Raw genomic sequence first — 24,683 nt, forward strand, 5'->3', positions numbered from 1 at the left:
GCTGCTGACCATTCCTCGGCTGAGAGAATGCAGTTTGGCCTTTCAACTGAAATGAACAGACCTACCGTGCAAAGTATAGATTCATCCTTAAACCTTGTGTAAGATCACACCAAGATACTTCTTCAATGCTTGCATATTATAAGTACTGCATTCATGGTTAAATATAGATTTTGCGTGACTGCTAGTGTGTTCTTAAGGTTAATCACGCCTGAAAGTGTTGCTGAAAACTTTACTTGCAAATGTTTACATAGCAGATGACATAAAGTACACAACATTTCCTGAAGCTTTTGTTGTTGAAGGGTAAACTACACAGCGCTGACAGCTACTTTGCCTTCAGTTTGTATTATTTTAGTGGCCAGTCTCTTTTACAGCATAGCATCAAATCTGTATACATCCACTGTGTGTGTCTGTCACGGAGTGAAAAGGTGATCTCCTATTTTATTTTTCAATTTATAGAAACCAGTTTGTAGATATGAGCTGCTGAGGTCACAGGTGAAGAACATGTAGGAAATTACTGTTTTCAAGACTTTTCTTTCCGCAATTGCTCTTATATTTTGTAAGTCGCCCTGGAAAAGGGCATCTGCTAAGAAATAAATAATAATAATAATAATTATCCTTTTGAGATTTTTGTTCACATGCCAATAATACAATACCTCTGTGTTGCTAGGTAGTATTTTTGTGTTTATCTACTGTAGTTCTTAAAAAAAAAAAAAAAAAAAAAAAAAAAAACGAACCTGTGTGGTGTTACTGGTAATTATATAGTAGTTGGAAGCCATAAACAAAAGGTTTGTTTTTCCATGTACAAAATCAAATTATACACAGCTTGCTTTATTAACAATTTATTTTTAAAAGAAAGGAATCAATACATTTGTGATAATGGCAATATTGTATCAATATCATACATAATTTTAATATCCCAATCTGACATGCTCTATACATTTACAAATCTGAATGTGCTTTATATCTTTCTTTAAATTGGGCTTGCCACTTGGTTACACCCCTTGGTATCTGTTCTGTTACAATGCCAGGCATGACTTGGTATTTGCATTAAATTACAGTGTTATAGATGGTAGTTGTGTGAAAGGAGTAAATTAGTGCATCTATTTAACCTTCTTAACGTTAGATTCTCCCCTTTGCTTATATGAAGCAATTCTGATAAAGCTTTAGATTTATTTGGAGTGGGTGTGCACTGCATTTTTCTGTGGTGATGGATTGATTGTCTTGCCTCACACATCAAGAGTTTCTTTCATGCCCTTGGAAAGATTGCATTAGCATGGCAAAAAAGGAGTGCATTGTCCAAGTGGTCCAATGTGAGACAAGTCTGTCAGATTGAAATATTTATTGAGTTGCAGCTTAACACTTTGTGCCGAGCTTGTAACCATGTAATGTCCATGCGGGCCCAAAGAATGCCATTTCTTAGCAGAATCGCTGCTTTCCTTGAAGTCTTTTGACTGTTATTCATAGACCTTTTCAACTCTATCTCTATTTTTTTTATTCGGATTTAGTTTAGTTGCTCTGCCTGATTACATTTTAAAGGCTTTTAGATACATAAAATAAGTATTATAGATGTGTAAATATACATTTCCCTCCCGTATATTATCTAGGGACTTTTAGAACAAATAAACCAATAAGATTTCAGTTGTATTTTTGTGGTATGTGATTTACTTATGTGGAACATGTGGTTTTGATCTTCACTGTAGGATACTGTTCATTTTGTTATTCACCATGGCATTTATTTTATTTTTTCTTCATTTCTAGTACTATGGTGATAGATATCATCACAATACGAGGATGTGCTTAGAAGGGATGAGACCTAGAGGCTTGATACGATTATAGAAAGATCTTTAATTTTACTTCCAATACTGATTGAGTGAATGTCAACAGCTCAATGTCCTGCCTGTGGTCGAGCTAATCAGCGATGGCATTAGAGCAGTATACTTTTTCTTTGGGTGTTCTTACTTATGGTATCGTCTGAGATTATGTCAAATTGAATCAAATGCTTCCAGCGGACTTACTGGAAGGTCACCTTACTTAAACTCTGCCATCAGCTTTGAGGTGACTTGGCGGGTAGATCTGGTGATTGGCTGTTAAGTTAAGACGCACGTTCATTGATGTTTATTACTGTTGGCGTAACACTGTGTAATAACAGCTTTTTCTGTTCTCTCATGGTTTTCCCACCATTTTAGACTAAATGGATATTGGTTATTTTTGTTGGGTGAAACACAATGTTTTTTTGCTGTTTTAACCCATGCTCTACAGGTGGTCTATAAACCAATATAGAAACAGACTACGTATGCACGTGGATGTGGTTTATTATGTTGTTTGTACAAAAACAACAGACTTTTAAAACATGTAAAACCATGTAAAATAAAGAACTGTGTTTATTTTAATCAGCTGGTTTAAATCATGATTTAAATCTGTTTTTAATTGACTTTATTTCAATTGCCCAGCCCTGACAAGGCATACAGCCTGGAGTGTTAAAAGCCCTTAAATACCCCTCTTGTTTCAGTGACTCAGCCAAAAGGAGTGTCTGTCATTTTATAAATGCACTGCCGAGTGTGACATTCAGCAACATTTGTTTTGTGCCACACTACCCATTTGAAGTGCAGTAACATTGTATGTGATATCAGGCCATACAAAATTATATATTTATTTCTGATTCTTGAATGAAAATTGAATTAGATATTTTTTTTTCCAAGATGGTTGAGGGTGGTGTCTGGGCCTGATTCATTTAGAGAGAAAATCGAGCCTTACTCACACAGTTATGGCCTGAGGCATTGTTGAATTATTTAGATGCGTGCGAGGGATGACAATACAATGAACACAAAGGAGACTAATGAGGCAGGAACAGTACTCTAATGCAGACCACCCTGTGCAATTAACAGGGTCCTCTATATAATGACAGAAATGCAGGTTGCTATCAATATCAGATTGAGTTGTTTTTGTATTTATAGAGCATTACCAGTAATTACAGCAGGAAAAAACGTTTCAAATTTTTTGCCATTACATGTTTTTGTGTGTGCTATCCCAGAATGCTTTGTATAACCAGTAGCTGTTTCCTTTTGCACTCCAGTTGCTCCCCAGTTTATGGGTGACTCCACTTAAGGAAATCCGCATTTCCTAAAATGTCCCAGCAAATAAAAATAACCCTTTTTCGAATACACTATAGATAATTTTTAAATATCGACTTACGGACAGGTCTGTAGTACGTAAACCTTACGGTGGTCTGGGAACGTCTGTATGAATGCTGTGTGAAGTTCCTGTCTCCACCCCATGAAGACATATGTTAGCGAGGCATCAGTGTTGTACATTAACACACCAAAAGTGTCTTGTGTCTTGAGTAGTCAGTACAATCTTAACTTTATTTTAATGAAACTACTACAATCATTTTTAGTATTTAGTATTTTTAGTAGATTTTTATACCAATTTGTCTGTATAGAAAGTAAAGCTAATTTGAGATGGTTTAAGTACAGAATTATCTATTTTTTTAATGTTATGCTTAAGAACATGAATTTCCATTAAAAATATGAATGTATAGTAGTGTACACACCTGCTTTGTTGTCTATACACATTATATATATATATTTTTTAATTAATGCACGCAGTGTCTAAAATAGATAACTGTGCCAGTTTTATAAGTAAATAATTAACACTTTGAAAGTGTTTCAAATTCTTGTGACTCTTGAGTGCGGTTTCATGGTCATGTTTTGCTGACTCGTTCTCCTTCACTTGGGACACGGCAGTTCCTTATTCAGTAATGTTTAAAGGTCTGATGTTGCTAGGCTACTGCGGATGTTAATCAACAATAACAGGTAATTTTCTAGATTTATTATGTATTTTATCTCGGGGAATTTTTTGCTCCTTGTTGAGCGTGTGTGGTATCATGTCTGATTTCCTGTAAACAAGCAAGAATTATACCAGCACCTGACATATAAAAGTGACAGTAAGGAAATTAACAGTGAAGGAATTAGCCTGTTATTACTTATCTTAGTTACACGTGATAAGTGCTGTTTGGTTTTGTGCGAAACGGCAGGAGATTCATTTCAGCAGAGCTTTCTCTAAGCCATCGGTCTTGTGCACTTGGCAGGTGTTCCTGTGTTCTGCATGGTGTTACCCATCAGCAACTGGCTCTGTAATCCTGTTTTGAATCCGGCTCCAGTAAATCTGACAAGATATCTTGTTTAATAAGCATAAAAATACAGTGTATCCCTGTAATACCTCCTCCGAGTTCCCTTAACGCTTATAACATGTGCGTGCTATTCAGTGTTAAACTGGTTTGATATATTATTTCATAATTTTTCAGGGATGACTTTTTTTAACAAGTTGTGTTTCTAATAATAATAAGAAAACAGCTGCATGCATATTAAACACACTGCTGTCTTTGTTTTCCTCTTCCTGTGTGTCTAGTAACTCGCTTTCTTCAGTACCGACAGCAAAATTCAAATAAAGGCCCACCCAAAAACTGGGCTTCAACTCTCTGTCTTATATTTACCAAAAGAAACATTGTTTCAGATGTAACACTTTTCCCTGTTAAGATATGTGTCTAGGTCCGTGAACCATACTTGCAAAATGTTAATAGGTAAAGCTTTGTCTGTTTTTCCGATGTGTTTAACTAAGGGTGGAGCTGGAAGTCTGATCACTGAAGTGCATCTGGTAAAACAGCGAGCTGTGAACTTTAACCCAAGCATGTCAGATGAAATTTAAGCCTATGCACTCTCAGCATATTGTGATTAAATTGGTCACAGACTCTGACTGAATCTGGTAGCATATATTCTCTCTGTCCTTTTTGCATTAAGATCTTTTAATTTGTTTATTTTAAAAGCTTGAATGATGTTTCATTACAAGAGAAGACAAACCCTGTCATGTGTGTGTTTCAAAATAGTGTCCTAACCCCTATTTGAAAGAGCTGTGGCACCAGTGAAAAAGGGAGACATTTTGATTACAATGTTGGTTTTGGTGTCTTTTCTTTCTGTGCCAGGACTTTGGTTTTCGCACACCAAAGATTCCAGCACAGGTTCTTATGGGTATTTCACCCCACACAGCCTATCCCACTAACTTTAATATACATCACCTGGTGTGGTTTTTATCTTATTAGCTGGAATTGAGCAGACCTCTGATGTCTAATGCACTGTGTAAATATACGGGTCCAGTCAAGTGATTTTCAGATGTAGTTAAATTCAACAGTAGCCAAAAACCTGTACCAAAGAATGAGCCCCTTTTGATTTTTATTTTAATTACTTGTTTTTTCATCAAATCTTGGAACTGTGCCTGGATGCAATAAATCAGAGATGTGCAATTTGTGCTACTGTAGTTTAACCAACTGAATTGTCTGCTTGCATGTGATGTTACAGCCCTGATTCAATAAAGGACTGTATTACAACTCTGTGATGCTGTGCTTTAGGATGAGAAGGAAAAAGGAATGATCTTTGACAATCAATACACTAATGTTATCTTGTCTTAATGGAAATGACTAAGAGTGACGTAATTTTTGATTATACAAGGACATTTGTGTGTGTCATCATGAGTAAATGGGATGTTGGACAGCTGTTCTGTAAAAGAGACGTCTTAAATCTGAAAAAATAATGAAACACTTTGATCTAGCAGGGTGTGGTTCAATGATTTAAACTGTTGATAGGTGAATCTGCACCCCAGTTTTAAGTCTTCAGCAGATTGAAACAGGTTTTACTCTAGTATTTGTCTGTACTTTGCTCTGTCCATATTATTGCACAAAGGCAAAGCATTAATTGCGTGGCTCGTTAAGATCGTTTTGTGCACCTGAATTAATTTTGGTTTGCCACGCCATAGTGAATACTTATGCAATCTTGACTTTTCCATTTTGATTTCATATTAAGAATCTATTTACTATTTAATTGTGTGTTTGCTTTGATTGCTGTACAAAAGCAGATATGTAATCCATGTTTAATGTGGATTGATATTGGGGAGGGTGACTTCCTTATCTTTTAGCACTAATCAAACTGTTTTACCAGTTAGGTCACAAAAAAAAAAAAAACTGTTTATATAGGATTCAGAGCTTCCGTATATATGAGAAATACTTTCTTGGAACATAACTGGAAAGCATTTTCTTAAATGTATATATGTTTGTAGGCTTTACAGATCTCTCTTTCTATGGCAACTGTAGAATTGTGATTGCTGAATGATGCGGAAGAAAAGAAAATGAGATTGTCTTTATTACACGATATATTCTCTGAAGTACAATCATTCATAATAATGTATATACAGCCATAATTTAATGCCATCTCAGTGATTTCAGTGATCAGTGTGTAAAACAAATGTACTGATTTATGTAGTATATGGGTCCCTTAATGCAACTGAGGTTACATTCTGAATTTGGCCTAAACATGGAGGTGGATATTTGGTTATTTGAGAGAGAAATGTTTTAACAAAAATCAGTCGACTACTAATGCTCGCGCTCTCTCTCTCTCTCTCTCTCACACACACACACACACACACACACAACCATTAGTACACTGTAAATTACTAACCCTGATCATTTTGGTGTTCATTGTGTCTGGACAGGCAGGGAATTTATGCTTAAGGCAGTCTGGCCTCATCTGTATGCATTCTGCTTCGCTGGGTATCTCAGAAAGGAGAGCGACTGAAACAAAGCATTAATTAAGCCATTATTGAGTCACCTCCGACATACTTCTGTAATGCAAGTGCACTGCGGGCCCAGGATCCACTTGCCGGCCTCTCCACCAAGGCCTGCTGGGATTTCAGATGATGGGGTGGCTGCTGGGGTGGCTGCTGTGGTGACTCAGGGGCTGTGCTGCAGTGATGCGGTCCCTCCCACCCCGAGTTGGCTGCCGGGCCCTGCCTGTATGAGCTCATGTGGTGATTCACAGTCACTCCCCTCTCGGTTCAATATAACAGTGTGGCGCTGCTGTTTTCCACCACAACATCCTCCTCTCGGGTCAACAGAGAGTGATGAGAAACACACCGCTGTTGTGTAACTCTGCACTGAATTGCAACGACGTCTGTGTACATATATCTTCATATATATAAATCTCAGTGCAGACCACTTTTTATTATGCGAAGCTTTTCCACTGTCAGGAAGATTGAGCGACTTGGCTGGAGCAGAACACAATGGTTCAGTTCTAGCTTCACTGACAGCTTTTTGTTTTGTTTTTGTGAAACATTGAAATATGTTTCTGAAATATATTTATCCAGCCAACAAATGATCGCCATCTTTGTCTAGGAAAAACAAAACAAAACCATAATGTTTACAAATCTGGTGAGAGATGATTTGAACAGTTAATTATGAGTCTATTGGCCATCTGTTTCTTGTTTTTTGTTTCTTTCATTAGTTTTCTTCTTTGACTGGAGGAAACCAATTATGGAATTCATTCTGAGCATTCAGAAATAAATAGCAAAAATAATGTTAGCACTTAATATGTTTTAGCTTGTGTGCTGTTCTATTTGACAGTCAATGTACTCTCTTCCCACACTAACTAGCACTCTTAATGGCTGTAATTGACTATGGTGCTGACCTTGCAGACGATTTAGTTGTAAATACGTCTACATCCGAGTTCTATTGAAAATGAAAACCCGAAGACAGAGCCTGCATCACAGTTGAAACAAATCCAGGCATGTACCCAGTGTTTTGTTGGCAAAACAAAATAAAACAACCAGTCATGCAAAGCATTTTAGTTCCCCAAACTGCATGAACTTCGACCTTAAACATTAAACAAGATTTTCAGTGGTGCTTTTCTTCATTCATAAGTATTAATTTATTTTAGGAAGTAATAACAATAGACTTCCTGAGAATGTAGGAAGTATAGGCTATATATATATATATATATATATATATATATATATATATATATATATATATATATATATATATAGTTAAAATGTAATATTTAGTTCAGTCTCAGCCCTCCTTGTGAGTTTAGTCTGAAAACAAGCTTATCAAAGAGATTAGTGTGGATCTGACTTCTATGGCGATCTTTTGTCCAGGTCTTTCCAGCTCTCAGTCAGTCACTGTGTCAACATGACCTTTTCGCACTCTGCGCCTATATGTATGTGTTATATGTGTTTCTAGACCTTCGCCCTCAGCGTGACTCTCCCATATCTGTACCTTTCTATGCTTAATATGAAACATATTTTGTCCTCGTAGCTGCCCTCTACCAGAGTTTGATTTATTTTGTTTTTAAATATTTCAGAGTGATGTCTATGTGTACAATAACAGAAGAATCCCCCGTCAATTAGTTATTTTATTAATTGTGCATCGTTATAATTTGATTCTTTAGATGTCTGCAGCGCCATTATTGAACACCCTGTCCAACGTGCTGTACTTGCCGATTCTACTGACATTTGCGTGTAAGAAGAGATTTGATCAATAAAAGTGAAAACGGTATTCGCTAGATGGTTTTTATATTTACATTTTCTCTGCATGTGGCACCCCTTAATGTTCAGAAGAAAAGGACTCAGATTGAATTGGACGCATGCTTGTGGCTGATGGGATTGTTGCATTTGCTAGATGTTGACCTAGACTTACTGCAAAGCAAATACCAGCTGCCCTATGCTTCAGGAAATTGACGGACGTGGTGTGGGTTACAGGACAGACGATTAGGATTTAATTAACAAATTTAAGTTATTTCTCCTTTGGTTGACTTTGTAAATGGGTTTTAGTGTGGGGATTATATATAGGCCTATATATCTTATCATCATCATCATCATCATCATCAGCAGCAGCAGCAGCCTATATCGATTCACTGCTGGATGAATGGCTAACCAAGATATGGCCACTTACTTTGATCTATAGATTCAATTTTCAATATCACGCCTCCAAGTTAATTATTTCATCTTCCCATATCCTATATGGAATATTGTGATATATCTATAAAAATTGAATGACGCAATAGTCTAAATCCAGATTAAGATCACACTAAATTATACAAAAGTGTGTAAATCCACAATGTAGTGACAAAATGATGTGTGGTAAATTATGGATGACATAATAGATTACTGATTCAGAGGGAGAAATCTGATTGTCTGAAAAGGGAACTGGAAAATGACCTGTATGTCTGGTATTTACCTCATGACATTTTCTTTTTTTTTAAATTTCCCATCATGTTAGTCTTTGTTCGTCGTTTGGCACACCTCTAACATGCTGTATCTGCTATGTTTGTATCGTAACTCAGTCAGATCCCTCATGCCCAGGGCCTGAGAGATGGCCCATCCTGGAAGTTTGCCTTTTTCTGAAGATATTGCAGATGAAATTAGGTCATCTAACTCTTTCATGTGTGCTTCCCTACACTATGCAGTTAGTTAGACATGCAGTGCTAAAGTCTGGAGAATCTGAAAAATGTACACTTGTCCAACTGGTATTTTGCCTTGGCTTTTGTAGTCATTGTCCTTGATGTTTTCACTTTAGTTGACAGCATATGTTGCAGGTCTGTTAGGGAAGCACTGTACCTCATAATTACAGTCCTATTTTGACAGGTTATCCTACTTACTGAATTTATTGCTAGACTGCTTCATTGTCTGAAAAGCAAAACGTACAAACAGAGCTGTGCTTCGGCACCGGTTTGAATTGAAGTGCTTTATCTCCATAAGAATTACTCACTCTCTGGTACAATTTTTGGCCTAGGTTTTTGTTTCTTTCTTCAATGCTTTATTGTATACTATGTAGTGCATTGCCCCTGGGAAAGAAAGCATGTACTTTTGCAGCACCACAGAATTGAATTTATTTTGGGTTTCCTCACACGAATGCCTTCCAGGAGCGGATTTTGAAGCATGGCCAGCAACGCAGTGGGTAGTAAGAGGATCTGTGACATTTACCCATTTTGCCAGATTAACCTCACCCCTAAATGGGTTGAAAGTGAGTATAGATGGATCCCAGTGTGTTGTGTCAGTCATATATAATAGTTACTTGCATTTCTCATCCAGCAACTGAAGAAAAAACAAGTGACTTTGCTTCAAGTTTCGAAAGAATATCTGTCTCAATCTGCCATGTAAATGCATTTGGTTGCCAACTGATTAAAAATGAAAAATCACAGTCAGTTAAGAAAGGACAGAAAAATAAAGGCTTATTGATTCACTGCAATATTTTATCTTCCGGGGACATGGGGAGTTGTGGAAGTTCTCAGAGCAACACTTCCATTGGTGCCGCATAGCAATCAGAAAAATTCCTCGGACATGCATATTGTACTTGCTAATTTTAGCTTGACTGTTGTACTTGAATCCCTGCTGTCAGACTGAACGAGTCATTTGACAGATGGCAACGACTTAACTGCGAATCCAGTGGGCTGACTATAAACATACTTTACATTGGGCACAACATACCATGTAGTATCCTTTCCCACATCTACATCTGAAAACCATAACAAAACGGCATGTATGGATATAGCACAACATGAGACCATTTCACTTCCCATCACTTCCTGAGAGCTGATTGGTCCCCAACCTTTAAGTTAATGGATTGTGGAAGCAGCTCTATACCATGAATACCATTTATATGTTTATTTTGGACTCTGGTGTGGAGCAGTCTGGTTTCCTGTTTATTATAAAGTGTGATTCTGTTTATAATATGTTTTCCTTCTGCAAAGCCTTTGGCCACACTTGCAATTATGGGGTATCTAAACAGGATGTTGATCAAAGAAGTATTTTCTTTCATGTCAAAAGATTTGAAGTTGAAGGAATGGTGACTTTTCATCACCCTGCATATCACTGTGGATTTTCAGTTAAGCCAAACAATTTCATCATAAGCAAATTCCACTTATGCCAACATAGGAGAAGCGTGTTATAACAATGAAAGTGAGGTATTCCTGTTTCACTGTCATGCCCTAGTTTAAATATTTCAAATAGGTTATGAGTTTTATTTATTTAATAAATAGAGGCAGAAGCAAAGCCCTTCGGTATACAGTTTAAATAAGTCCCAACATGTTTTTAAGTCTGGACAAGGTTACCTCATCTCCACAGACTTATCAATGCATGTACTGCTTAGGAAATTGATCGTTACAGTTTGTATGTTGTTCACTTTGACTGAGCTTTGCACATGTCGTAATGATTAGTAAATAGGCTCCAGTGAAAGAAACAACTCAAGGAAGAGTTGCTTGGGTTTTATTAAAGGAAAAATATATCCTAAAGATCATTATATTTTTAGTCATATATAATGTTCCTAAAATTAAGTTGAAATATATTCTAAATATTAAGTTTTTTAAATTGAGGGAATAAAAACTCAGTAGGTAATTTAGATTTACCGCTGCCTTATTACTTTGTGATAGAATGTGTGCATTTGCCAAAAATAACTATCTTCATGAATCAGATCTTAACATTTAGGGAATTGTATTAAATGTGAGTAGAGCTTTGCCATTATAAAGAATTGGAGGAAGAGTCATTTGGAACATCATTATTTGTTTCCTTTTGTTGTTTCTTGTTCCTTTTGTATGGGATAATATTGAATGATCTGTCTTGTAGGATCATTTTAACACATTTTCTATAGTTTGTGTTGTGTTGTTGTTGTTGTTGTTGTGATATTTGCTCACAATTTCAGTTTATAACCTCACTCCCTCCAAAATATTGTTGACCTTGTTAACACACTTCACCGCATTCCCTGAAACAGTTTATAGTTTAATATTTCTGTAATGAGAGTCTGTTCAGTTAATTACAAGTCACAATTTACAACTAATTGTGACAGTTTTGCAGTAAAAAAGTTTCAAAGGCAGTTGTACTGGAGATGGAAGTTTTCTAACTTGGTTAAGTCTGTTCTTGGCAAGCAGACACGGAGAGGATAAATTAGAAGTAGACTATGATACTGTATACATCCCATAGGAGATGATGGCTTAACAGCTGTTGGCAAGTTTATTTACCCTAGCTAACATTTGCTCTGAATTGACTAACAGTGGCATACTGCACAATTATAGTACCGTATAAGTAAAACTGTTTAGAAAAAAATAGTTCCGTTAATTTCTAATTAATGTGGTGCAAATGATTTTTTTATGTAAGTGTATCGATTGTTTTTTAGTCTGGATCTCCATGAATACCATGTATTCTTATTTTCTTCACAAAGACCTTGTTTTGGAACATTTCGACCACACACTGTTTATGAAAAGTATTTCTGGCTGCTGGAGTTAAGCTCTCCAATTGAACTCACAGTTGACAGCGTAGATTAACAGTAAAGTCTTTGGCTGAAGTGACAGACAGGGGGTCTTTATTATTTTTGGGCAGAAGGGGATGAAGGAGGCCTACAATGAGTGACTGTGTGTGTGTATCCTCAGTGAGGGAACACAGTGACCTGACAGTGGGGATACAGAATCACAGATCAGATGATACATTATAACCAAAGTATTTGCTTATTTATTTGGCTGATGCTTGTATTCAAGGCCATTCACATTTCAGTCTATTACACAATTGCGTTATACACTGCAGGGAACTGAAAACTTTGCTCAGAGGAACGGTTACACAGTGTGGAGTCATAGCCATACATGTAAATAAAATGTTCAAAGATGTTATGGAAGCAGAGACATCCTGGAGTTTACGAAATCTCATTTGTTCAGGAGCTGTTACTTTCATATCTACGATGAGCACCTTCCCTGCTGTTATTGTAATGGCACTGTTAATGAATACCCCCATTATTTCATTTAAAATTCATGGCAGCGATAATGAACATTACAATGTTGTATTATGTATTTTGAATGAAACCCAGGTGTTTTTTTTAATATTTGCCCGAGCTGAAAAATGCATCAATCCTCTCGTATTTTTGGGTGGTTGTAATTGCTGTTGAATGCCACATGGAGGTCTCCAAGCTGACACTGAGCTGGTTTCCTCAAGGTGTGCTCTCCATACCTGAGCTCTGGTGCTTCCTGGAGGTGCCAAGTTGTTTGCCTGACTCTTGCATCACATAAAGCAATCGCAAACTTCTGTCAGAACCATTTTATTCTGGCTTTTACACTTTCATATATTTGCTCAGGACAGATTAGTCTCATTCTGCTGTACTGATTATGTTTTGTTCTGACCAAGGGTTGTTTTTTTGTCATTGTTATATATTTAAAGTATACATTTCTTTGCACAGAAATCGTATATTCATGAAAGTTCACTGTGCTACAGACAGAAATTGAAACGGCCCTGCAATGACATATTAGCAGAGCATTATTACATCCTCTCATTACTATGCCTGTTAGAATAAGTGAGTGTGTTTGGATGTCAGTAATATAAAATGACAGAAATGGAGGGGGAATATCCTCCTGTGGACAGGTTTATTATAGGTAGCGATGACACAAATGCTCCTTAAAGCTCTCAGAATCGCCCTCAAGAGGGCACCATTTGCTAGTGGTGGATGTTTATCCATAGCAATAGCAATAGCATTGTGAAATGGCAAACCCCCTTTAAAATCTGAGTTTACCTTAAAAAAACAACTCTCTTGATTGTATCAACTCTCCACTAATGAACTTTGTTCTAAAATTAATCAATCACTGTAGTATGGCTCCAACTACTTTAGATGAAACCCTGACAGTACTATTCAAAGCTGTGGCACTCCCTGGTAATTTTGGCCACTGGTAATGTGTGAATCTTTAATATAGGCCTATTTTTAAGCTGCTGCTGAGATTCACACACACACCCCCATCCCCCATGAATATCTAAAGCAATATGGCCACGCTTTCTGAGACGGCTGTTTTTGCATTACAGATTAAAGTGAGACTGCTGCACTGCAGTTGTACTGCAAGGAAGACTTGGCACATCACAGATGCGTCTCAGCAAAGATAGTTTTGCATAAGCCTTAGAGTATGTGAACATACTTTTGCTACTGTTTGTGCAAAGTGTTGGGTTTTATTAAAAGAAAACAAAAAAACAGCATAATCACACAGAAGGTTGAATCTGTGGAGCCCAGCACTTAAAATAGTCTTACTTGAAAAACAAATCTATTTCATCTGAGCTATTTTTTTTTTCATTCCATATAACAATGGTGTATTACATTTTCTCAATTTAAAAGCATGGATGTTATTCCAGTTTCCCTGAACAGTAAATACAATTTTTTACTTTTAAATATGTGATTTACCTGGATGGATCTGATTTAAGCAAACCCTTACTGGTCCAGACGTTTATTGCTGAAGTCTCATGGCACAGTCTGTAGGTTCAGTCTGTCAGCTGATTTTTCAGCACTGAGTTATTTTTAGATTATCTAAATAGCACATCGGCACAGATTTAAGCAGTGACTAGACGGGCGGAGAGACAGTATTTTAGGCAATTAAACATCTATTTAAACTGTTCCAATCATCAATAAAGATGCACTTAAATATTTTTGATCAACAGTAGGTTTTTAGAGGGGAGTTGATTATAATTTTTGTGTGCATATTCTTTATGATAGTTTATGATGTGAAATGCCAACAAAACTGAAATAAAAACAAATTGTAGTTTTAATTGTAGGATTATATATTGTACACCAATATGAAACTACAGCAATGCTTGCTTGCTATATTATCCCAGAAAAATTAAACCCATAAAACAAGAAAAAACACCTGGAAAGGAATATAGACCTGCTGGAGCTGTACATTGATCTGGGAGATGCTATCCTGACAGGATGTGTACAGAGCCCCATTGCATTCAAAGGCTTAAAATAAAAATTGTGTGACTTAGTGTAGTAATTCATAGTGCACTACAGCAATATAAATTTGGTAAAACAGTATAAAGCTGGCAATCCGATGTGTAGGATTTCAGTGCAAGTGAAATACGATAGTCAATTATATTTATCAGTCTTTCCTTAATAAGTAATTCAACTTTTCCACTTCAGGCAAACAATTTCTACCAGGGGCCATGAAGTAAATCATAAAACAGCTGGTCTGTGGTTGGTTATTTACTCGTTATCTACACACACACTTTCATATTATTTATACAAGCAATGTCACCTTTCCATGTTCATTTACTTGCTTTTTGAAAATGGAAAAAATATTGTTTGAGCCTATGTGTCATGTAATTCTGGATGTATGCATGGATTTTCTTGACAGACTTAATTCCCGGGTTTCTAAAGGTAATTTCCTATTCCAGTTTCCATATTCTGAAACTGGTATCCCAGTGAAGTTTGACCTTTCTAATACAGAGGAAGGAAAATGTTAAGTTTCAGCAGAAAAGTTCTCACTTGTCAAAATACATTGAAAATACTGTAACACTCCGGCTTGTGCGGTGAAATTTTAAAGGAAGGAGATGTTGTATTTGAACATATACCTGTGTTAGTTAGTTAATAGTTACACAAACATTTTTTATGGTTTCTGTACTTCAGTCTACATCTGTAACAAAATACTCAGTGTGTCTGGAAGGTTAATAGACTGAACTTGTTTTTCCCATTTCAGTCTTTCTGAGTTCAAATGCAGCTCGTGTGAAACGCTTTTATGCAAAACTGAACTTTCATTTGCACTTCGTTAACATTGGGCTTTCATCATACTAATGATTTATATTTTCAAAGTAATTGCTTATAGCTGTATAGCAGTAATTTACACGGAGTTATGTGGGATGTTTTCCCCTGCATTCCAACACACTTTGACTAGGATCCTAAATTAGTCTTCATAGATCTGTTTTTTAGTTGCATTGTAATCTCTACATTTTGAATTTGAACATTGGATATTTAGAAATATATGAGTAACTATATTTGACTAATATGCTCTTGAAACATGAAATATTAATAGTATACTTCATATGAATGATTCTGAAGGTAAGATTCCCACTTAAAATGTTTTACCTTTACTTTTTATTTCCTGACCAGAAACAATATAATGCAAAGTAATTAGATTATTACATTTTACAGTTTGCAGATAGCAGGGCTAGAATACCAGCACTGCACTTTAAACTGATCTCTGATAAATGGCCACCAAGTAATCGCTCTTTTACTTGAGATAAATGGAAAGATCACACATTTTTGTCCTCTTTAAAAGGTCACAGAGAACACATGCAATGTTTAGGTTTGGTACAGAGATATTTTAAGAAGTATTCATTGAAAATAGAACAACATACTTCAGGTAATATTTGTTTTAATTCATTATTTTAAGGCGTATTTGTGGTTTCACTTTTAATATGTAAATGAATACCTATATATTAAACATCATATCAGATATTTTTTATGAGAACCTGCATTTAAAAATATAAATCTATAGATGAAGACACTCCAGCAAAAACAGCACACGAAACCTTTTAAAATTGAAACAGCCTCTTACTGTGGCTGTGGATTGGAAAACCTGACAGGACTCGTTCTGGACTCTTAAGAAGGGGTGTATCAGGCCCCAGGCTAGCAGGAGGAGTCTCGCGTCTGCAGCCTGCGAGTCTTGCTACTCCGCACATGTTTGGCCAAATCTGAAATGATGTACTTTTCCGAAAAGCACCTGGAGGACCCTAGAGGAATGATGTTGCATCTTCTTTACAGCGAGCAGGAACAAAACGCTCAGCTGGTGAAGCTGATGTGTTGCATGGGTCAGTATGCCTCCTCTCGTGGCCTGTCACTTGTTTTCTTCATCTAGCTTTGCTGAGGATCGCTTGTGTGGTTAGCTTTCAGTACAGCAATCAGTTTGAACCAAGGATTTTGCAATTTTTTTTTTCCTCCCCAGAACTGGCAAATCCTGTTGTATAAGCTTATTTCATTTTTGACTCACAGCCTGTATGTTGGAATACAAGGTTCAGCAGTAATCTAGTGTAAACTATGGGTATTGCTTAGATATTTATGGCTGGGCAAGGACTAGAATGGAGTTTTTAAAATTGTTATTAATTTTTCATAGATGTTTTGGTTTAAGGCCACTAACTTTTTATTTAAACTTTAAGAAGTATTTTGTCCCATTTGCTTATTAAGGTAACATTATTGTCAGTTTCATTCAAAATGATCCTTTCTTTACAGTTTTGCAAGTTTTCTTATGTGTGAAAACATCATTAGCAGGATTGACACATCCTAGTGTGAGCACCTTAACTGTAAGTTCACTAACAGACGGAATAAATCTTAATGTAAATGCTTCTTACCTTTGTTAACAGCAGTTGAGATTACAGGTGATAGGTGATTTTAGTCAACCAACAAAAAATACACACTCTTTCTAGGAACTTGTCAGTATATAAGTGTTTTGAGAGTTAAAAAAAGAACAATAATGGAACAATAATGCAATTTGGAATTGACTGGAATTGAAATGTTTATCTCCACAACAGTGTACTTTCTCTGATTTTTGTAGGGTGTTTGTGTTTCACAGTTAGTAGTTTTTCATATTTTCATACTGGGTAACTACTGCAATTCATGCGTTTCAATGTTCACCACACCCAATGTGGTACCGCAGTGACCATGGAAACAAGGAAAAGAAAATACTGTGGTTGAAACAGCAGGCCTGTGTAATGGAAACATGAAGTCAACGAGAAGAGGGCATTAAATGTGTAAGACATGATGTATGCGTTACATGCATCACTTTGTTACATGTTTAAAACATACTTACTTAGACAAGAAATTGTATATTACTGTACCTTAATCAAAACTATTAGAGATTTTTACAGTAAATTGGGTCAGCTGGGAAAAAATCCTGCTTTGGTGGATTTTTCAATTTCATTAAAATGATTTGTTTTTCTTTTACCTCATTAACTTAATTTTCTATACATACTGAAAAACAAATGTCCGGTTACCTTGGAGATTAGAAGAAAACTCTTATAGCTCGGAGTGACTTCCTAGACCTGATTCATTTGCTGTGGTTTTGACACAAAGAATGTAAAAAACTGATCAACTTATAGATTTTGGGGTATTTCTTAATATGAAATGTGTGCACTTGATGTAAACCTGTTCTGCAGAGAATAAGAAGGAAACTTTCTCCATCCTTTCTGCAGTCAAGGTTGATACAGTTACATAATGCCAGTTATCTTATCTGCGTGATAGCAATGCTTGCAGCCCAGTGAACAATTACAGAGTGTGGTACTGCAAGAAGCTCACTACCTAGTTTAAACAACAATTGCTCTATTGTGCACCATTTTATCAATTTTTGGGATACAAAAGCAAATAACCACACATACAGCATCCTTGCCAACACAAAAGTGGACAAATTGTTATAGTGCTTATTAGGAATCTTTTTGTTTATAGAGCCCTGTATTTATTCAAGGGTGTTTATCAGTTTCCTTTCTGTCCAATGTGCATTTTGCAATTGAAATTAAATGGGGACAACCTGCATTATGTCTGCTTATTTTGGTTTTGTATGCAGTATTGCAGGGCTCTATATGTCATCATAAATAAATGAACTAATACGTATATATATATATATCCTTGTTTCAGATGAAAGAGACCGAGTACAGAAGAAGACATTCACAAAATGGATAAACCAGCATCTCCTCAAGGTAGGATTATTTTGCTCTGTGCCTCACTATTCATATCATTAAAAATTCAAATGGAGGGTATTAACCAGCAGTAATAAATTAGTGTGCTTTGCTGTACTCAAACACAGGGCCATAGAGAAGCAGGGTTACAGTTGAACTGCAGGCCTGATAAGAGTGCTCTGGACTCTGTATTTATGCTATAGCCGGCCATTGCATGACCAGTAGGAGTATTCTGCTGCTTTCTAAATGGTGAACTTCACTGATTTTAATTGAAGAACTACCGAGCAAAAGAGAGAGATGGGTCGGGTGGGTAAAACCAGATTACAGTGACATTCAGATGCTAATGTTCTCCCTTTGGGATCTCTGCTGATTAAAATGATGCTCGTCACGTAAGAATATTTAATACAAACTGCTGTACTACTGCAAACCTTATTCAGATTAAGTACTATTTCTGTGCATCTTCGATAGACAAGTAGTAATAAAGGAATTAATAATAAGCTTAACGTATTAGCAAGTCAGAATGGTAATAGGGTGACGTGATTTAAAAATCATTCCCAGTCTTGACTTAAATGATTTTCTTTGCTAAGAGTATATCTATATCTAACATAATTTCAATAGATTTAGATTGAATAACTGTTTCCATCAAATATTACAGTACATTTTAATACTGAACTGTGATGTGTGTGAGATTTTTGTATTATTTTCATATTATTATTATTATTATTATTATTATTATTAGCAATGTTTCTCCTCCAAGTGTCAGTTTTGTTTTACTCACAGCCATGTGAGGGAAAACTGGCATGTTTGGAGTTGTATGGCTTGAAAGTTTTTACTTTAATTACATCAGCTTGGATCCTGAAGGAATGCAATGAACACCGAGACGCTTTATCATGTGTCTGCATGCAAGATGAGAGTGAATTCCCAAAGATAATTACTGCCCCACTGTGAGCATACATCAAAAATAAAAAAGCATCGTTTATTGAAATACTATAACTGCACGAAACATGAGCATCATCTAGGTTGTTAAAAAAATAAATGAAGGTTGGAAACATCAGTGCTCCCTGTCAAATATTTTTAATTAATCTCCACTATGGTGCTGAGTCATGAGAACTGAAACAATTCAAATGACCTAGAAATCGCAGAGACCGTCTATTTTAGTGTTACAGCTGTGATGGTCCCTGAACCTGTCCGGAGGGATTATTTTATGGGCCGGGGTGAGAGGAGGTCACATGATGCGTTCTGATATAAGCTCTCCGGAGTTCACAGTGGGGCTTGTTCGGGGGAAGCTGCTGAGATGAGAAGCTGTCTGTGCTTGGGTGTTTCTATATACAGTATACTGAAATTTGCTTGATACTAAGCTTGGCTGATGAAAGCACCCAAGATGTGTAATTCAGCTGTGAATTGCCAAATCCGTCGTTTGCCTGTCACTTATTTTTTGTTTTTGGCTTGGCGTTCCCCAAGTCTTTCAGTTCTTATATAATCACTCTTTATTCAGACATTATGCTTGAAGCTTTTTGGAAAAGCAATACTGAAGAAATGTGTGCATGGCCCGTAATTAGATTGTTGATTATTTTTTACAGGAATTTGTTCACTATCATAGCTGGGGTTTTCAATTGAGATTTTCAGGGAAATGGAATACGTTTGAACAGGCTTCAGGAGGGGCAGGGCTGGCATGCTGTGCCAGCAGGGAGAGAGCATTTCAAAGGAAGAGTCGTTCCATTAGGCAGGGCAGGGCAGGTATGAGGGAACTTTAGGTTAAGGTGTGTCTGGTAAATGAAACCAAAAAAATGATTCACTACAGGCCCAGTCTACAGTCTGCCATCAACACAATTAGAGAGCAGTAACAACATGTAATGTTTTGGAGACGAAGGGTGAAAAAAATCTAATATACTGTGCCCGTTATCAGGACCTGTCATGTGTTATACATAATACATTTTAAAGAGCAACACCTTCATAGTGTGAAAATATGTAGTATCATGACTTTTATAAATTCCTTTTGGCATCAGTTATTTTTCATTATTTAATTACATATTGCTATCAACATCAAGGGCACAACTTTCCAGCAATATATTAGTGAACTGAAACCCAAATGCAGTCGCAAATCATGGTGTTCTCCCATTTAAAGCATACCCTATAGGAGTTTATTCCAGAACTCCCATTTCGGGGAAAGAGCTATAAGCAACTCCATACTTATTTTGTTGAGCTTAATGATAAAATAAATAATTACAATGTTTTAAGGAGTATTGATATCTGCTAGTGGACTGGGAGGATCTTGTGTTACTATTTGTTATGTACAGCTCTACCCCGATAGAATGTGAATTTGGATATAATGTGGTCAACCAAAAATTGTTTTGAAACTCGAAACACAAAGCTGAGCGCATTTACAGTATTTAAAAATTTTCACTCCGATCTTCATTGCATAAAAACAGTCTTGTCTGCAATTCTTAATTAAAATTATAATGTTGACAGTTTCAAGCATGGTTGCTGTGATGGAGCAAGACCCATCCCTGTGTTTACAACAGTGACTCTTGCCATGTTTTGTTCTATTGTGAACTCAAATTCTGAGCCCAAAAGACCTAAATTGTATGTCCCTGTCCAAAATGTATGGCAGCACACGGGATTATAATAAAAATAATAATAATAAAAAAAAATACTTACCTTGGGTTTGTTTGTGTGAGGATGTTGGCGACCATGTTAAGTAAAGGCAATGAGGCCATTACAGAGGCCATCTTTCTGAGGGGTTTTATGCTCTGGCCCTGAATAATGTTCCAAAGATGTTTTCTTTGTTTGAAAAGTACATTTGTATTCGTATTTTGTTTTGTTATTGGCATTTAAAGTGTTGTTATGATGTCTTGCTGTTGATAACTTATGTATGATTTTGAGTGTGTTTTCTTTTATTCCCTTATGTTTGGAAATGGTTCAATCTGGGTGTGGGGCTCTTGAAACAAGGGTATAAAAGCAGGCTGAATGCATTTAGTAGGAGAAAGTGTAGTTGAGGGAGCTGAGGGCTGGTGTCCCAACATTATGATTGCTGTAGGTTTTTTTGTTTGTTTGTTTGTTTGTTTGTTTGTTTTTTGCATGTTTTTTTGCACGCTTTATTACAAGTCCTAACATTATTGATGTATAGCTCAGTTTGTTCATTCATTTGTTTTGTTACAACCAACCAATTTTGCCACCTTCAAAACCACTTGCTGTGTGGCCTTCCACAGCTGCATTTAGCAGTGTTTTTAATACACTGTATGTTTAAAGTAAGCTTATAAAATATTTGTTGTAATTAAAGAAAGGAAATCCAATTCAACCATTGTAGAACAGATTAATTTCCTACATACACCATGTTAGCTCTAACAGAAATGATTTGCTCACTATTAATAACGGAAATGCTTGAGGCCAAAGCAAGTTCAATATAACACTGTTTCACCTATAATGCGTTAATATTTTGTAGCTCCCGAGGACCGCATTATATCGGGGTTTTCCTCTATTTTCCTCCTAGTGTGATGTACATTAGGTCACCCTGGAACACAAAATCTCTCCCTAGGATCTGCCACCTAAACATGATGGTGCTGCACTGTGGCAGGAGCGATTCTGAAGCTGCCGTTTAAGTGGAAATCGGACAGGAAGGGAAATACATTCATTCAAAGCCAGAGAGAAGCTGAAGTATTTTTAGTTTCAGCCCTGTGCCTATTTCCTGTAAAAGGAAAAATATTGACAGTCTGATGCTTTTAAGGGAAGATTATAGATTGCACAGCATTCATAATCCATAAGATTGCTCCTGTTGTTAAATACTTACACATCAAATGGCTGCATTGCAGATGTAATGGTAGCTTTCTTTTCTTACTGCAGGTATAAGTAAAACGATTTAGAATCCCTTTTTGAAAAAAGTTAGAATGGAGTAGAAAGTCACACCAATACCCAGCTATGAAGACTGTTAACACTGTTGATATAACCTGAAATTGGTTTTGGCCCTGAAAGGGAATTAGACCAACTGAAAGAGTTGACAGATTGATTCTAGCCAACCATTCCTTTCATAATCGCCCATCCAGTCACAGGAATGTTTTTCTGACACTGTGTTGTTCCCCTTTAGGTACGAAAACATGTGAATGATCTGTACGAAGACCTTAGGGATGGACATAACCTGATCTCCCTGCTGGAGGTCCTGTCTGGAGAGTCACTGGTAAATTTTTTGTCAGAAGAAACCCCATCCCCTCCACTTTCGTTCTCTTCTCTTCCTCACTGTTTCTTTACTATCTACTATGTACCGTTTTGCTGTCCTACCTTTCTTAATACAGTTGTATTTAAAGCTCTCTTAAATACAACATGGATCTCCTGTGGGAAAATGTGTTTAAATTTGACATTTACCATGCTGTTTTGTTAAGATAGCGATAAGGGAAAAGAAATCGTAAGATTTCAATTTGGATTTTTTCCACTATTACACATTAAACATAAATACAGCTGTGGTCATAAATCTCTGTATGTTCGTTCTAATATACTAATAGTGTATATTCATGTTTTAACATTTGTATCTAAATATACTTGAACTCTTACAGGACTTTGAAATGGTTTAGCTTAAGGGGTGATGTTTCTCTACCTAAAATATTTCTATAATCTACGGCTTGTGTGATACATAGGGATTTATGGTTTGTAAATGTGGAGCGATATGCCAAGAACATAGTTAACTATCTACTTCATTGTTTTTCAGATACTTTAATTAATAGGAAGCTGTTGAGTTTTGTGGAGTATTAGTTGCCTGTAGTGAGGAATAAGACAGTGGATTTGATGTTGCCTGGTATTGGGCATGCTGTTCATTGTTATAATTAAATGTCCTGAGAATTAAGACAGTGTAATCAAAGCCAATGAATGATTGTGTTTTTAATAAATTGTGTTGGGAGTATAATACCTGGTTGTAATGGACTCTGCATTAGAAACATAAATTCTCTCTCTCTTTGCCTAGTTGTTAATGATTTTTAAAAAAATGGTAACAGTTCAACTATATAGTAATGTTAAAACATGAACAGGATATCTGAAATGCCACTCAGATACAGGATCCATGGCCTCTGTGTGGAGACCCCTTGTTAAAACCCTCTGGAGCTTTCTAATGGGGTAACACACCTGCTGTGTTTCAATAAGGGTGTCTCAGCAACCAGCTGCCTTACCGAAAGCCTGCCGCCACTGTCCCCCGACACCGAAACATTTGACACGTTTCCTTCCGTGGAGAATTCTCCGCAGTGTGGCCTTCTCCTCCTTCGTTTACATCTGTTTGGCCTTTCGTTCCTCTCCATCCAATTTTTTCCCCTTCTTTTCATGCTTTCACTTTTCATTTGTTGTCTGTCTTGTGTCTTCCCTGTGTTTCCTCGTATCTCTGATATGTGGGTAAGCCAAGGGAGCGTGATTTTCTGAAGACGCTGCGGTTGGTGAGTGCAGCTGAAGCATGTGCGTTTGAGCAGCATGAGGATGATCCAGATGATGATAAGGGGGTAGGTGTGGACACACCCCTCCCATAACCATACTAATGTAGAGTGTGCTGTGGCGATTAACCGGAGAGTGAAAAAGGAAGCCTTTCCGATGGGGTTGAACAGCTATAATGTCTACATTTGCATCCTGCAGCGCAATGAAATCCTCTCTCCCTTAAGATGGTGGTTCACTTAGGAGGAGAGTGCAAATACCTTTGTATAGATTTCACAAAATATTGGTTGATCTGCTGAAAATAGTATCGAAGATGATAATATGCTTTGTAGTATGCAGACAGACTTTGAGTTTAAATCTGGGTTGCCAACCCTACAGGATTTTTCAGGCGGCTCCAGGAATTCAAGCTTAATCTCCTGGTTAAAGGCCCTAATCTTTAGTGGAGAGCTTTTGCAAGTCTTTCTTTGTTTATAGGGGTTGAGCTAGAAAGAGGATTTTGGTACCGAACCCATTGTTGGTAAGGTGGCTTAATGGTTATCCCTCTTTAAGCTGTTCTTATGCTTGTTAGATTGCATTTTATACTATACAACAAGTTTCCATTGCTTTTTGGTCACCTGCAAAAGCCATGTCATATTCTCAAAACCTCCTGGACAATATCCTACTAGAGTTGGCAACCCTAGTTTTAAAAGTTCTGCGCTTACACTATGAGCTTAAGGTTCAGGTTCAAATCCTTACTGGATGAGGGCTTACATTGTTTTTATATCGACTTGTTATGTTTCAAATTACAATTAATGACCCCCCTTTAGGATATTAACACTGCACTCATTGCTCTGAAAGTCTTCAAAAAGTGAAGTCCAGGTTCTAAGAATCCTAGCAATGTAATACAAACTCTAGAATGGATGCACACACTGTTACATAGTTACCAAGAGGCAAATGATGCCCACAAAACAACTTTTATTAGGTAAAAAAACTACCATCGTCAGTCAATGCACTACAACATGCAGTGC

At 36.7% G+C, this 24,683-nt stretch overlaps 1 protein-coding gene across 8 annotated transcripts in view; it reads left to right on the forward strand.

Annotated features, from left to right (window-relative positions):
• dst (dystonin) overlaps nucleotides 1-24,683 on the forward strand; it is a 135,148-nt gene that overhangs the window by 13,802 nt on the left and 96,663 nt on the right. For 7 of the 8 annotated variants that reach the window (XM_066696823.1, XM_066696826.1, XM_066696821.1 and 4 more), the window contains 2 exons: nucleotides 18,236-18,297; nucleotides 22,358-22,447. In XM_066696823.1, the coding sequence (XP_066552920.1) occupies nucleotides 18,236-18,297; nucleotides 22,358-22,447 (152 nt within the window). Of the gene's footprint in view, nucleotides 1-18,235; nucleotides 18,298-22,357; nucleotides 22,448-23,648; nucleotides 23,685-24,683 lie in introns of all 8 variants that reach the window. The other variant, XM_066696819.1, reaches the window with a different exon arrangement.

Source organism: Amia ocellicauda, chromosome 23, assembly GCF_036373705.1.
Source record: "Amia ocellicauda isolate fAmiCal2 chromosome 23, fAmiCal2.hap1, whole genome shotgun sequence".
Lineage (NCBI taxonomy): Eukaryota > Metazoa > Chordata > Actinopteri > Amiiformes > Amiidae > Amia > Amia ocellicauda.